Source organism: Coffea arabica, chromosome 6e (genome assembly GCF_036785885.1).
Source record: "Coffea arabica cultivar ET-39 chromosome 6e, Coffea Arabica ET-39 HiFi, whole genome shotgun sequence".
NCBI lineage: Eukaryota > Viridiplantae > Streptophyta > Magnoliopsida > Gentianales > Rubiaceae > Coffea > Coffea arabica.
Window position 1 is genome coordinate 30,573,666 of NC_092321.1, and position 14,876 is coordinate 30,588,541.

Sequence of the window (14,876 nt, forward strand, 5' to 3'; positions counted from 1 at the left end):
TCACTAAAGCGCAAGAGGTCAGAAAGAGAGACTTGAATTTTGGGCAAATGACAACGTTGTCCCTCAATTATTTTTTACAGCTGAAATTTTCCCCCACCTTTTTGCAACCAATTTGGTCCTTCTAAGTTCTACCTGCTTACTCCCCCAAGAAAAAGCAAAATTTCAAATCCTATCATTGATCCGGTGCAAAAAAGTCACACACGACTCCCCTTAAAATTGTAAAAACAATAGTGAGTTTGTTTGGATAAGAGTTTATTTAGATGATTTATTTGAGATATTTACTGTAGCACTTTTTGTGATGTGATGTATGTGAGATAAAAAGGTTATTGGGAAAATAAAAAGATGATTGGGATTTGTGAGAATAAATTAAGCAAACCAAATTCTCTATATCCAAACAAACTCAGTACTGAATTTGATGTGCATATATGACTCCTCTTAAAATTGTAAAAATTTGATGTGCAAACTGGAGACGAAATTGGACTAGCTCGAAAGGAAAGAATTGGGACTTCTTTTATAACCCTAAAGATTAGCATCAATTCACCATAAAATCCACTCAAAGGGTACCCATAATTGAAGCTTTCAACTTTCCAATTGCTATAAAGCAAGAATTCATATCAATTCTAAGTTGTATATTTTCCGTGTAAGAAGCTAGCTAGTAGCAAAGAATTGATGGAAAGATGCGTATCCAGCAAGAACATTATGGAAAAATGCATATTCAGCAGTAAGATTTCATAGATGCCACAAATTTGGAGTAATTTTTACGAGATATTTTCTTTCTTTATGAATCTAAAGGGACAATTTTTATATATTATTTAGGCTTTCATATTTATAGATCAATCAAGAGATTGGAGTTTTTTTGCCAAAATAACACTCTTTCTAAAAAATATTCCCAATGTGTTTCACTTTCAAATTTTATTCCCATAATGATGTTATTGTTGCCACCTAATTACCCTAATTGTCATGTAAGATAACAAGAAAGAAAAACTTTAATCTAGTTTATTGTTTTCCAACATGAACTAAAAATGTAACTTTTTTATTATAGAGGAACAAGAAAATTGCATAACTTTGATAATTTTCTTATAATTATTTAAAATGAATTCTACCATTATTGACCTTGCTATTATTGGTCTCTGCATTTTTTTTAACATGTATCAAACCTATTGCATATATTTTTCCAAAGAAAAATTTGAAAAATACAAAAATTGCAAAGAAAATTGTAAGCAATAACAAGAAAAAGTTACAAAAACTTCAAGGCTATCTTTTTTTTTTTTTTTTGCTAATCCCATCCACGGGGAGGGAAGCCAACCCCTATTTTATTTTATAAATGTAAGGACTCGTAAATTTTCTTATATTAAATTCTTATTTCGAGCTCAATTAATTATTTATTTGGCCAATTGGCCAGAATATTATTTTCTAACCTTTTTAGACCTAATTATATGGATCTATAGCTTAGTTATATTTTAAAGTGACTCGTTTCAAAATTTAATTTCTGAAGGCTCGTTAAGTGAAAATAGTAAATACGCGAATGGAGTAAATAATTGATTCGAGAATACAATAAGTTTGAAAATTTAGAAACTTGTACATTAGTCTCAAAATAGGTATTTTTATGTTTAAGTGCTCAATTATTAGTTAGTAATATTATCGTTAAAAGAATTTCTTAGAAATTTCACTCTATCACGTATAAATCGGAAGTACGCGTTTTCGCGTGCACATTTAATTGAGGGCCTTTAAACCATTATTTTGGGACTACTAAGAGTGAATAATATAGTGGTGTTTGGATATATCATATTTGGATTTTTTCAAATAATATTTGAAATAGGTGTTTGGATAAGAAAGATGTATACCCAAATTGTACCTTTTGTACAAAGACTCTTTATCTCCACGTGGAGATTTCTGTACTGCCAGCACTGACGTGGATACAAATATTTTAGTTTACCTGAACACTAACTAAGCAAAGTTGAAGGCAAGCTGTCTTGACCGTCAACCCATTTGTTTCTACAGCCTTTAACATGCCAAGACCACTGTGTAAATTTTGTACCGTTGTGAACTACCGTCTGAGTAAAGCAATTGTAAAGCTGCAGCATTATAGCCGTTCCTCAGAGAATTTATTCGATTTTTCCGCCGGCAATTTAATTGCCTTCATCTTCTCTAATCGGTGTCTGCAAATCTATTTCCTACCAACAAAGCTGCATTTGCTGCTACCAACAGTCGGTGAAGGAATCCGATTCCTCTGCCCACGCCAGCGGTACCTCGAATTGCCGAAAAGGAGGTGAGCATGAGCTATCTTAATTTCTATATAAGCTTTGGCCTTGGATTTTAGATCTGATTACCTAAAAACAACTGCAGAAGAGGGCGGACCGAAGATCCCAACCTCCTGAGTTTTATTATCAATTCGCTGGCCTATCTTTGAGCTTTGTCCGCAGTCAGCAAGGAAAGAAGCTGATGTGAATCAGCTTGGCCCTAAATTTTGTGCCCTAATAACCCACCTGTGGAGTGCACATTCTGGTTAGTCAATTGTTCTATTCTCACTTGCTGTTATATTCCCCTTCGATTGCAGTAATGTCCTCTTATTATCTGAATTGCTGCGTAGTGCATGGAACTCCACATGAATGACTGGTGATTGAGAATTGTTGGACCTTGTTAGTGTTTTCGTTTGGCCTTCCCCAAACTCAAATAATTGTGCAATCGATGCTCTTTAAATCATGTTACAGATTGTAGTTCACTTCAGATTGTAATATGTCTGTGCCTGCTTCATGATCGGGTAAATAATTTCCCAAGCAAATGGAGTGTTAAGATTTGTAGTTCACCATCCCTGCTTCACGGCTTTGTTGAGGATACAAGTTTATATTCTTGTTGTGCCTTACGTTTTGGATGCTGATTTCCTGCCTTTCTCCTTACCATGGATAAACAAAGCAACTGAATATTTGTATCAACTAGTTAAGTAAATTGTAGTAGTTCAGTTTTTTGGTCTACTACATGTCTTGCCAGTGTTATAATTTACCTTCTGTAACACCTCAAAACTTCCATTACATTTACCATCACGAATAGCCAATTTCCCAAACTATTTTTCATTCGGTCAAGACACATGTCCACTGAATTGTTTTCCTCCCAAATTCTGAAGCACTGTGTGTGAAGCAATTGAGGTGTTCATGCCAGCGAGCAATACCAAAGGGCAAAGTTCCAGTATTGGTATGACTTTCAACTATTAAATGCTGCTATTAATACACATCCTTTCTCCAACTTGCTTTGGTGAAACTTAATCAACTAATACTCAGCTTGTGTGCAGAAACCACTTCCAGTCCTGCTTCTTCCGTTAGTGCACATTCGGTTTGTGACTCTAACGACTTTCAGCTCAGCCTATTAAACTACTTCGACGTAAGGAGTTTCACGGACAGATTTGCTATAAATTTAATGTGTTACACTTTGTAGATAAAGTTGATTATTTATTATTTATATGCAGATGGAGCTTAAAAAATATTGGCAGCCCTGGGAGGACGAAGTGTATGTTCGTACCTACGTTGAGTGGCAGAAAAATGGGAAATGGGAGCCAACTCGCACCACATTTGCAAACTACACTGCTTTGGCCAATTACCTGAGCCAAGAATGTGGCGTCAATTGTACAGCAAGTCAGTGCCAGTCGAAGTACTATCGAATGGTGGACAAATGGAGGTTGTTCACTCATCTCCGAGGAGATTCTGCCAAGTCAGAGACAGGGATAGGATGGGATGCCGAGCATAGATGCTTCGTAGCGCACAAAGATCAGTGGGCTTATTTGTCTAAGGTATATTCAATCTCCATTTTTTAGTTAGATATAAGCTTGTAAACGTTTTGGGTGTGTTGATTGTGGTTAATGTTTTAAATCAACAGCTGTTTGACTCCCTGAGCATTTCCTATCCTGTTCATTTGAGTGTATTATTAAAAGTTAAAATTATGCTGTAATGGCTCATCCCATGGTTGCTGGTGGTCCGCATTGGTTGTATACAGTTATGGAACTGTTAATTTCCAGCCATGCAGTCCAACTTATTTTGTATGTAGGTTGCTATGTTTACCACCGTCAATCCTTTTCGATTTTAAATTACGAGTAGTCTCCATTGCCTTATACACATAACTTAAAGTTATAGCTGGATTACTACGTCCTTGTCCATTTAAATTACAACTTGGCTAGATGAAACAGTTCATAAATATTTGGTCTTAAACTAAATATATGCACCTCACATCTGAAATGATATTTGGGTCGATGAACAAAGGGTATGTGGAGTTCCAAACTCCAAACAGTGCTGATTTGGTGATGGTTTGGGATGAGGTGATGGATGGCAAACATGCCACTGGCAGTCGAGCTCAGTCTTCGGCCCAACCTCCTGCCCCATTCGTGCCTCCTGCAGTGCGGAGACGTAGGGCTGATTATAGTGGCAAAGGAAAAGGCGTGGCTTCAAGTTCCGTTATTGACCCTCCACACCATTTTCTCTCATCTGACGATGATGGCAGCCCAGTTGGAACACATCCTGGCAAGCGTCCGCTCTCCACTGGCGCCTACTCTTCTGAGAAGGAGGGATCTAGAAGCTCGAAATCTCGAAAGTCGGGTTCGGAAAACTATCAAGAGGCTCTTAGCAACTTCAATAGATTCTCGTGCATTGTTTCAAGCGAAAGGGAATCAAAGGAGAAAAACTCAATAGAAGCAGTAAAGAAAGTTGTTGAAAGCTTGAAATTAGGGGACGAACTACATATGTTGCTGCTGAAGGAGTTGCTAGATAAAGAGTTTCGAGCTTTGTTCCTTAGTTTCAGTCAGAGTGAGCAATATACATGGATTGATATGTTCATAAAGCCGAAAATGGTGTAGCGAGATGCCCTTCTAAGTTTTCCAAGCATGTAGCTGGACAAATGTTTACTATTTATTGTCTATTCATGGTTCTTGTTTTTTAAAAATGTACTCTACTGGTATGGCCTTCTATGGTATTGAATTACCAAATTTTGCTGCTGTTTAGTTTGGCCAAGTAAGAGATTATAGAACTTGAGCCATGATTGTAGTGATGCGGAAAGGTTACCAACTTGTTTGATGTGGTGAAATTTTTAATGCGTGATTTTCATAAGTTAAGAATTTGTTTGCACAATTTATTTGCAGCTATGACTTGCTGCTCCAACAGCCTTCATTTTAAGTTCCATACTTTATCCCTGAAGCACAGACTTGCTGTCAAGTGTAATAGACTCAGGATAACTAGTCTTTCCCTTTGCAAAGTTAAGCGACTAATTTACAAAATAAGCCAACTCGCTGTAAATTTCGATTGTTGAAGGAACTTCATACCTCCCATATCGGTGGTAAAAAGTTAAGCGACTTCATAAGATGTTGCTGTAAATTTCGATTGTTGAAGGAACTTCATACCTCACATATAGAAAGTAAATTGACACCTTGGCAACATATAACTAATGCAACCATGGCATAAAGCCCGTTTGTATGCTACCTGATTACCAAAGGACAAAGGACCCATTTGATCAAAAGCATGCACTGGTCTTACGGTAGCAGTTGATTATTGAAAATTTGCCAGCTAGTAAATTTTCCTGTTTCCTGATATATCAGTAGTCTTGTCAATGAGACTGTAGATTCACGAAATTAGAATGCCTTAAAAATTTAACCCATTCATGGCAGAGTGTGTGTGGATGTGATTGCCTGTGCAACTGGGATTTGCATATGTTCTTTGGATGATCTTGAGATATCGTGGGCCATTGCGTATCTATAAGAAGGTAGATATACAACACTTTAATGATAGACAACAAGGCTAGATGAAATGAATTGATAGCTTTGGGGCTCCACAGGTTTTTTTTTCGCATTGGCGGATTCGATGGAGTGCAACAACCACAGCAATCAATTCTAAAGTGAATAACTCCAACAGCAACCTCTTGTCAACACATTTTCTATATTTCAAAATAAACTCCGTATTCTGCAAAAGTTGCACCCTCCCTATAAAATGGTGTAGAGTTAAGCCTTCTTATGTAGCTCACGAACATATCCCAAAAAATTGATACTCTCGAGTCCCATACGCTAGTTTACAATTCTTAAAGTGTTTGCCAAGCTTGAGGATTTATCCTTATCGTTTCCAGCCATGACCCACTTTTTACCCAACTACTCCTCCAATTCCTATGGAGAAAGTTCTGAAAATGATGACGAGGTGATACTCAATGCAGCTGCACTACTTCTATTTTCACCCGAAGCAGAACAGTACGATGGCCCCCTTATCAAGGTGCCCTGCTGAACTGGAGATATGCCAGGTTGGAAGTGGGTGGAGGAGCTAATAACAGGCCACCCTCTTCGTATATTAGAGAATTGTCGAATAACAGTAGACAATTTTCTACGACTTTGTGAAGTTTTAGTGCAAAATAACTACGTTCCACAAAATCCTCATAAGCACGTGTCAATCGAGGAGTCGTTAGCTATGACTCTCGTTATGTTGAGTCATAGTACACGAACACGAGTGGTGGCAGAGAGATTTCAACATTCGACGGAAACCATTCACAGAAATGTGGCCGAAGTACTTTTGGGATTATGTAGATTTGCTCAAAGGATCATTCGGCCAAAACAAACAAATGGTGTGCACCCACGAATAAGATATAGCACAAAGTATTACCCATGGTTTAAGGTTAGTAATTTATATAAATCAAGTTTGTTTGCACCCACACATTGCTTCCACTTTATTGTCTTCTAGCCATGTAGTAGACTCGTTTTCAGCGGCATAAGCTATCTCAATCCAGTTATGGAACTGTTAACTACTTCGGACTCGGCTCCCCTTTAAGATAGGAAGGATCCTTTATAATTTAATTGTACTATAAGGAGGTTAGAAGGTGCTATAAGAGAGTAAGCTATAATAGTATGCTACTATATTCTATAATCTAGCAAATTTATTAGAACTATCAAAACTAAGGCATTGTACTCCTTCAAATTTTTAGGATTGACTATTGTCTAATGCCTAAATTCAATTTTTCAGGATGCTATAGGTGCTATGGATGGCACCCATATCCCTGCTTCAGTTCCGCAGGCCGAACAAATGGCTTACACTAATAGGCATGGGACGCAATCGCAAAATATTTTAGCCGTATGTGATCATGACATGCGCTTTATTTATGTGTATGCAGGATGGGAAGGTAGCGCACACGATGCTCGAGTATTAGAAAGTGCACTTAGAATGCACACCGACTTCCCGATTCCACCCCCAGGTTCGATCATGCTTTGCAAAGTATTAAAAGCTCCTGTAGTTAGTAATTTATATAAATCAAGTTTGTTTGCACCCACACATTGCTTCCACTTTATTGTCTTCTAGCCATGTAGTAGACTCGTTTTCAGCGGCATAAGCTATCTCAATCCAGTTATGGAACTGTTAACTACTTCGGACTCGGCTCCCCTTTAAGATAGGAAGGATCCTTTATAATTTAATTGTACTATAAGGAGGTTAGAAGGTGCTATAAGAGAGTAAGCTATAATAGTATGCTACTATATTCTATAATCTAGCAAATTTATTAGAACTATCAAAACTAAGGCATTGTACTCCTTCAAATTTTTAGGATTGACTATTGTCTAATGCCTAAATTCAATTTTTCAGGATGCTATAGGTGCTATGGATGGCACCCATATCCCTGCTTCAGTTCCGCAGGCCGAACAAATGGCTTACACTAATAGGCATGGGACGCAATCGCAAAATATTTTAGCCGTATGTGATCATGACATGCGCTTTATTTATGTGTATGCAGGATGGGAAGGTAGCGCACACGATGCTCGAGTATTAGAAAGTGCACTTAGAATGCACACCGACTTCCCGATTCCACCCCCAGGTTCGATCATGCTTTGCAAAGTATTAAAAGCTCCTGTAGTATGTTCTGACCTTTTTTTTTGTGTACAAAACTAGTACAAAATTGCTTAAAATTTGGATTGGCATTTCACACACTTTCATAATTACAACATACAGTTAAGGAAAATTTTATATTTGGAAGAAAGCATGAAAGAATAAAAGGACCTTGTCCATTGTGGCCAAGTCTTTAAAGAAGCTGAAGTAGCAAAGGGTTACCACCACTTCCAAACGTGCCAAATTTGATCAAGGAATTGATTTACTCCCTGGCCCAAACTCCGGCAAATGTTAAACTTCATTTAAACATCTAGAGCGGCAGCAGCTCAAAGTGTGTTTTTTTACATGTAGGTAAGTACTACCTCGTGGATGCGGCATATAAGATGCAGCCCGGATTCTTAGCACCATTCAAAGGAGGACGTGATACACGAGCTGGACAAGGACGTGGTCGAACCCAAGGTCCGAAGGAGCTGTTCAATACCCGTCATTCCCAACTTCGTAACGTAGTTGAACGTAGTTTCGGCGTCCTTAAGCAACGATTTGCATATTTGAAGGGGCCGGTACCATATTCATATATGCAGACCCAAATCAACGTGGTGATTGCATGTTGTGCTCTGCATAATTTTCTAAGAGAGACTCAACCTTCTGACGATCACTTTGTGCAGTATGAACAAGAGGATTTACAAGTTTGGGACGAAGGGGGCGTAGGTCCATATCCACAAATTCAACCATTGGCTGTGTCCCCGCAAGAGATTGAAACTTGGAAGGCAATGAGAGAAGAAATGGCAACTTCCATGCATGCCGCTTCCCGTAGGCGAAGGTAGTAGCTGACCGACAGTGGTTGGCCGGCTTGTTGAGGCTTCCTTGTATGGGAGTCAAGTTCTGCTTCCTCATTTCCAGTGTACTCCCGTCTGTGGCTGCTGCCGATCATATCGGTGCCCTTAATAATCATCTCTTGTTTGTGCCTTCTCAGTTAAGGTGGAGATTAGTAGCATCAATTATTGCGTATGAATGGGATTGGGTGTGTAATTTACTTCTACCATAGCCTTTCGTTTTATGTACTGTACCGTCTGAGTTTCACAGTCCACTACTACAATAATTTGCATCTGCTTCGGTTGAATAAAATATATGCAATCGTTTCCAGAGAAAAGATGGCTTATAGATGCTCCATAAAATTCGCTGTTTTATTCTGTGTAGTTATGGTGCGCTAGTGCCAGCGTAAAAAGAAGTCTAATCCTCTTTAATGGATTGGCAATGCTCATAGTTTGGTGAGTAAGCGCTGCGTCTGTGTTGCCAACTTCTTGGCCCAACATGGAACGCAAATGCAAGCACATAAACCATCACCAAAGCCCTCATCTGATTCACCTCTATTCTCTTTCTATACCTCATCCACTGAAGGTAATACTCGTCCTTCAACAGCACAACCGTTTTACGTGTGAGCTGCTGTACCATAACACCCACACGATTACCTTAAAACTCTGCCCATAGTCTTTTTCCGAACAAGAAAAGTTCTGTAAGGTCCGTTTACTGTACTCATCGACTTGGTTTAATATCTGGAGATGTATGTAGGTGTCATCCGTAGAAGCATATTTGCTGCAAACCTAACATTTGGAAAATAAACATCACCGGCCGACGTACTCCTCTGAAAATGATATGGCTCAGCCTAGGTGATTGAACGGCAAAACGTTATATATGCAGTTAATTGTACAGCAAAATATGGAGGTTGCTTTGTTCACTGTTGTTTCGTCTACCTTTTCTCTGTTACCGACTTTCAGCTCTACCCTTAGCTAGATGGCTCATATTTGTCTTTCATGGCAAATGGGTTTCTTTGCACAGTAACACGCTATCTGCAATGGAAGGTTAGGTGACGATGATGGCAAATGCAAATAACAGCTAAGTAGCCAAAAGGAAGATATTGGACCCACGTGGACTAAGAAAGCCTTTTAAAGGCACTCAGCTGTACACCGTACGTATATTTGCTATCCTGTCAAATATTTCGGTTATCTGCACAGTAATGTACTTGAGCTAAATATTATGTCAAATAATATTCCCAAAAAATGATATCCAAACACATTAATATTAATGTGCATTAGAGGTTTAGTGCACTAGTGCAACAAACTTAAGAGGGATCGAACACAAAACGTGCGCATACGCGCACTATTGCGGTTGACTTTGGTGCACCAAACACTTAACCTTTAAGTTACCTTTAAGGAGCTAGTCCATCAGATTTTTTTTTTGCCTTCTCTTCCCTCTCTCATTAGCCGAGCAACACAAAGAGAAAAGAGAGCTCCAAGCTTCCAAATTTTTCCAATTCATTTCTTGCACAAAAACATCACCAAATCACACCAAAATTGAACTACACATAGCTTAACCCTTGGAGTTTGTATCTAGCTAAGAAAGAGGGGCTGTTTTCACGGTTTTCTTGGCCAAGGAGAGGACCGAAAATTCTGTCCTTGTGCATCTAAGAAGGTGAGCCCGATCAACTCTCCAAATCTTGCTTCATGGAAGTAGTAATGCACGTTTAAGCCCTTGCATGTTTATGGGTAGCTTGTTTGTGATGGAAAATTGGTTGTGTGGGCTCTATGAACTCCCACCTTGGATATATGGACTGATTTGTGGTGTTTTGATGGTAATAATGTTTATTTAGTGCTTAAACTAGTGGATTAATGTTGGGTTATTGATAGAAACTCAAGGATGGTGCATTGACCAAAAGTGACCGTTTTGCCCCTGTCTTGTTCGAGCACTTTGGTGCGAAATTTTGAGGATCTAATGGCTTGTTTATGTTGTTTACATGTTATATTTATTGTGTAAAAATTTTCATGAAAAAATAACATGAATTGGTTGGTTAAATGAAGTGATTTCCAAAGTTTAGAAAACTGGAAAATGGTTCCCGTCACTGCCCAGGCAGTAACTTTGTTTCGGCTATAACTCATCGCTCCAATGTCGGAATCGAGTGCCGTTTGTGGTACTGGAAACTAGACATTCCCAGCTTTCATTTGGTATAAAATGCACATTCTTGTTCCACTCGAGTGAGCCAAACCATTCGTTTGAAAATTGCTGTCCTGTTTTGTTTGTCATTGGGAGGCAGATTATGAACTGCAATTTTATGCTCACGTATGAGCTGGTTATGGACAGATTTTGAAAATAGTTTCTTCTGAGAAAATGTATCCTTATGAATCTATTTTCCAACGCCACCAACCACGCTCAATTCTGAATTGAATTGAGTGATTTATGATCAAAATTCGAAACTGGTTTTGTGAAGGAAAACCATGCATTTGGACAGATTTGAAACTAACGATGCTTTGGGACTTGTTATCCGAAACTTCTTGGTGTAAATCACCTATCAAATGTACCTTGGGCATATTTTAGACATTATCTACTGGAATGGACCATATTTGAGATGTTTCTTGGCCGAATGTTTGAAAACGGCAAAACGAAAGTTCAAAGGCAGCTTAGCCTTAGAACTTCTTGTGATTTCAACGGTCTCGTTAACTGATTTTCCGTACATATTTTTCTATGAAATTTGGCAAGGGAGTGGACCTTATATGGTAGTATATTCATGCTAAGTTTGGTGTCATTCCGAGTCCGTTTCGTTGCTCAACTAAACTTCCAAAGTTCATGATTTGAGTTGGAAAACCCTTGATTAACAAGGAAATTTTAGTAACTTTGAGCTACCGTATCTTGGTGCTCAAAACTCCAAATCTTGTTTCGTTTGTTTTGTTTTAAACTTGGATCGCAACTCTAATAAAGTTCCAAATTTCAGAGGTTAGTTCGGATCAAGTGAATTTTTCCGAATTTTCAAAGTTGGCCAAAAACCAACCTAAACCTGTCTTCAATGCCCCAGAACAGCAACTTTGAGCTAATTTTTGGATACCTTCCATTTCGAATCATGGAAAATTGTCTTCTAAGGACTTTTAGTACTTTCTAAGAGGTTTCCAACGGTACCAAGTTTTCCAATTTTGGACTTGTAGAGAGTGAGATACGATTTTTAAAAATAAGTGTTACAAATCTAAAAATTTCGAAACTGAAAGGAAATGGAGTTGTTCAAACGCTCTTTTCCCTTTTAATGTCACTTGATCGTTTTACACTCGATTTTAAGGATGTAAATCAGATTTTGTTTATGTGTTAAAACCACACTTTTGAGTCTCGATTTACGAATAATTAAGGCTCATTTTTGTAAAAATTTCTTAGATTGTACAAGAGTGCAATCTTCCTTATTAATTGAGGTTTATAAGTGATAGTTTATTATTAAATGCTCAGGCGCTCAAGAGGACCTTCCAGAGGATCTCGCGGGAGACGCCTAAACCATCATTTGAACTTGCTACTTGAATCATTGTGAGTGTCAAGTGCATGTATTTATTGCTAAATGGTTAACTGTTTCTTATCCGTTATGCGAATTTGAAATTTTGAGACGAGTGTGTACTTTACCGCACTCGTTCTCTTTCGAATGAAATTATATTCGTATTTTGCTATGTGAATTCATATTCGACTTGTACATAGTAATGTGGATGTGATTCGTATATGTGATTCCTATTTGGAATCGTTGATTTGAGCGTTGCTCATCGACTTATATTCGTATCCGTATTCGGGGGACGCCCAAACTCGTTGGTTAACTTTGCGAATCGAGCCAGCATGGGCTTGGTCGATAAGCTTAGCAAACCATGAGATATTCGTAGAGCCTGATCTATTGGAGAGATCTTGCTCGGCATTACTCGCGCAGTATTGCCATGATATACTCGAGTATTATCAAAATTTTGATGAGCGGGTCCGGTATAGGGATGTAACGGTGACGGTATTTGAAGAAAAGTGGTGTATCTACGGATTTGATACTTATGTGGTTGACGGAGTGTCAACATGAGATGTGATCAAGACTTTGATTCGACTACGTGGAATTTAGCTCCTGAGAGCTACAGTATCCTTGAATTGTTTCTATTCAATTTTCCTATTCGAAATGTGAATTATTCGAAGTTGATAGCTTTATTTATTAGATAAATCGTGGCTACTTGAATTACGTGTTTGCATGTGTGTTTCTTAGCCTCACTGACTAATGGCTCATCCCATTAGTTTGTTTTCCTTAACAGGAACCCGATTGGAAGGAGTTAAGCAAATGCCGACTTGAGGCACTTTTGTATTAGTGTTTTAATTGTAATCGACTAGACACTTTTGGATGTTATATATTTTGGAAAAAGTAATTATAAATTTAGAATTATGATGTAAAACTGGATATTTACGTATGGAAATGATTTCGTACCTTTATTTTGATTTTCATTATTAGTATTAGACTAGGTTTGAATTGAATTTGTCTCGAATCCTAGCGAGAGTTGGGCAGGCGTCCCGCGGATACCCTTTGGTTCGCCTTAGGGAGAAGTGGGGGTGTAACAGTTGGTATCAGAATTTAGGTTTCAGATCTTTGTAGTGTTTCCTAGGCTTAAAAGTTTAGGATGCCGGACTGTGGGACTGATTTTAAAATTAAGTGACTGCTTGTAGGGATAAAAAAATCAGAGCCGCTTCCCGTGGTATTTGCGCGGGGTAAGTTTGGGCCAAATGGTGTTATGGTCCTTATCATATGAATGAGTAAAGGTTTAAGTACTCTTTTAGAGCGTAAGCTGTGAATCATGAATGTGATAGGTATAAAACTTTTATCGTGATACTTGGAGAAGATTAGATATGTATGCTGGATAGCAATCTCAAATGTGGTGATTTACTTTTGGGATTGGCCAGCTCGAGATGTAAATTATCTTATTTCAGATTCTTGTACTCGAGTACTTAAGAGTTGAGGGCAATGTTAAGGACTTGAGATTTTCATTTGCGGGAAAAAGAACGAATCGATATTTCACGTGAATAGTTACAGAAAAACCAATAGTCGTTTGGCTAAGGTGGCACAATAATTGAAAGAGGGAGGTAGAGAAAGATTGATGGATGGTCCTATGTAACTTAATAGGATCCTAGTGCTTGATATGAGTCGAAAATGAACGAGAAGATCAGACCTATTAGTGTTACACAGGATTGACTTAGTTTGGGGCGATGCTAAGTGCTGAGACCATTGTATTTTGCATGACTGTGTGGCCTACTTTTGAGCCACTTGCTTTCACTTTAGTCTACTAAAAGTATTTTGTGGTACCTGTGTGCTATATTTTTTGATCTTTCCCTTGACTTGCTAATTGTATGAACCTGAAGTGTTAATGAATGTAAATTATTGTTATTTTCGATGTTTTCGTGATTGGTTCTTGTTTCAAGAATTTTCCCTCGTAATTGATTTATTCCTTGCACTAGGCACACCTAGGATAATGGAAGGACGAAGGGGTGGTCGAGGCCTTGGTCGAGGTCATGGGCGAAGGACTAGACAGGCTCAACCTCATGGTGATGACCAGGGATCGGCAGTTGGACCGACCCAGGGATAAGAAAATATTGAGGGTAATCAAGTGGCTACTGCCATTAATAGGATGACTAATATCCTAGAAAGTTTAACTGATAGACAAGGTCTTGGACCGCTTAACCAGCCCGGGGACCAGGATAGAGGAGAAGATATGGCTTTGGAGAGGTTCTTGAAGTTTACCCCACCTAAGTTCACTGGAGAGCCCGACCCCGAGGCAACTGAGAATTGGTTAGAGAGAATGACTAATATATTCACTGCCTTAGACTATACCGAAGATAGGCGAGTAAATTTTGCTGCTTTCCAATTTGAGGGAGTGGCACGTGCCTGGTGGGACTTGATAAGGGGGAAATGGGAAAGAGCGCAGACCCCTTGGACTTGGAAAAACTTCACGAAAGAATTTAATGAAAAATTTCTTCCACCTTTGATTCAAGAGAAAAGGGAAGATGAATTTATAAAGTTGAGGCAAGGAACTTCTAGTGTAGCCGAATATGAAGGAAAATTTACCAAACTTTCTAAATATGCTCCAGAATTGGTGACTAATGAACGAAGAAGGATACGGCGCTTTGTACAAGGACTTAATGTGGAGATTCAGGAGGGATTAGCAGCAGCCCAAATTTCAACGTTCACTGAAGTCTTAGAAAAAGCGCAGAGAGTCGAGAGTGCAAGGCTGCAAG

The 14,876-nt window shown here is 38.6% G+C and overlaps 1 protein-coding gene across 1 annotated transcript; it reads left to right on the top strand.

Moving 5' to 3' along the window:
* The first annotated feature begins 6,216 nt into the window (after positions 1 to 6,216).
* On the top strand, positions 6,217 to 8,650 carry LOC140009852 (uncharacterized). Its single transcript, XM_072056188.1, has 4 exons — positions 6,217 to 6,261; positions 6,975 to 7,223; positions 7,587 to 7,743; positions 8,178 to 8,650. Exons 1-4 carry the CDS (start codon positions 6,217 to 6,219, stop codon positions 8,648 to 8,650), a joined length of 924 nt encoding a protein of 307 aa, XP_071912289.1.
* The last annotated feature ends 6,226 nt before the right edge of the window (positions 8,651 to 14,876 follow it).

Bases quoted from the DNA above. Each gene is read 5' to 3' on its own strand.
- LOC140009852 (XM_072056188.1), top strand. From the start codon at position 6,217: ATGGCCCCCTTATCAAGGTGCCCTGCTGAACTGGAGATATGCCAG. The intron at 6,262-6,974 runs GTTGGAAGTGGG...TCAATTTTTCAG, and splicing joins CTGAACTGGAGATATGCCAG to GATGCTATAGGTGCTATGGA. The intron at 7,744-8,177 runs GTAGCGCACACG...TTTTACATGTAG, and splicing joins TGTGTATGCAGGATGGGAAG to GTAAGTACTACCTCGTGGAT.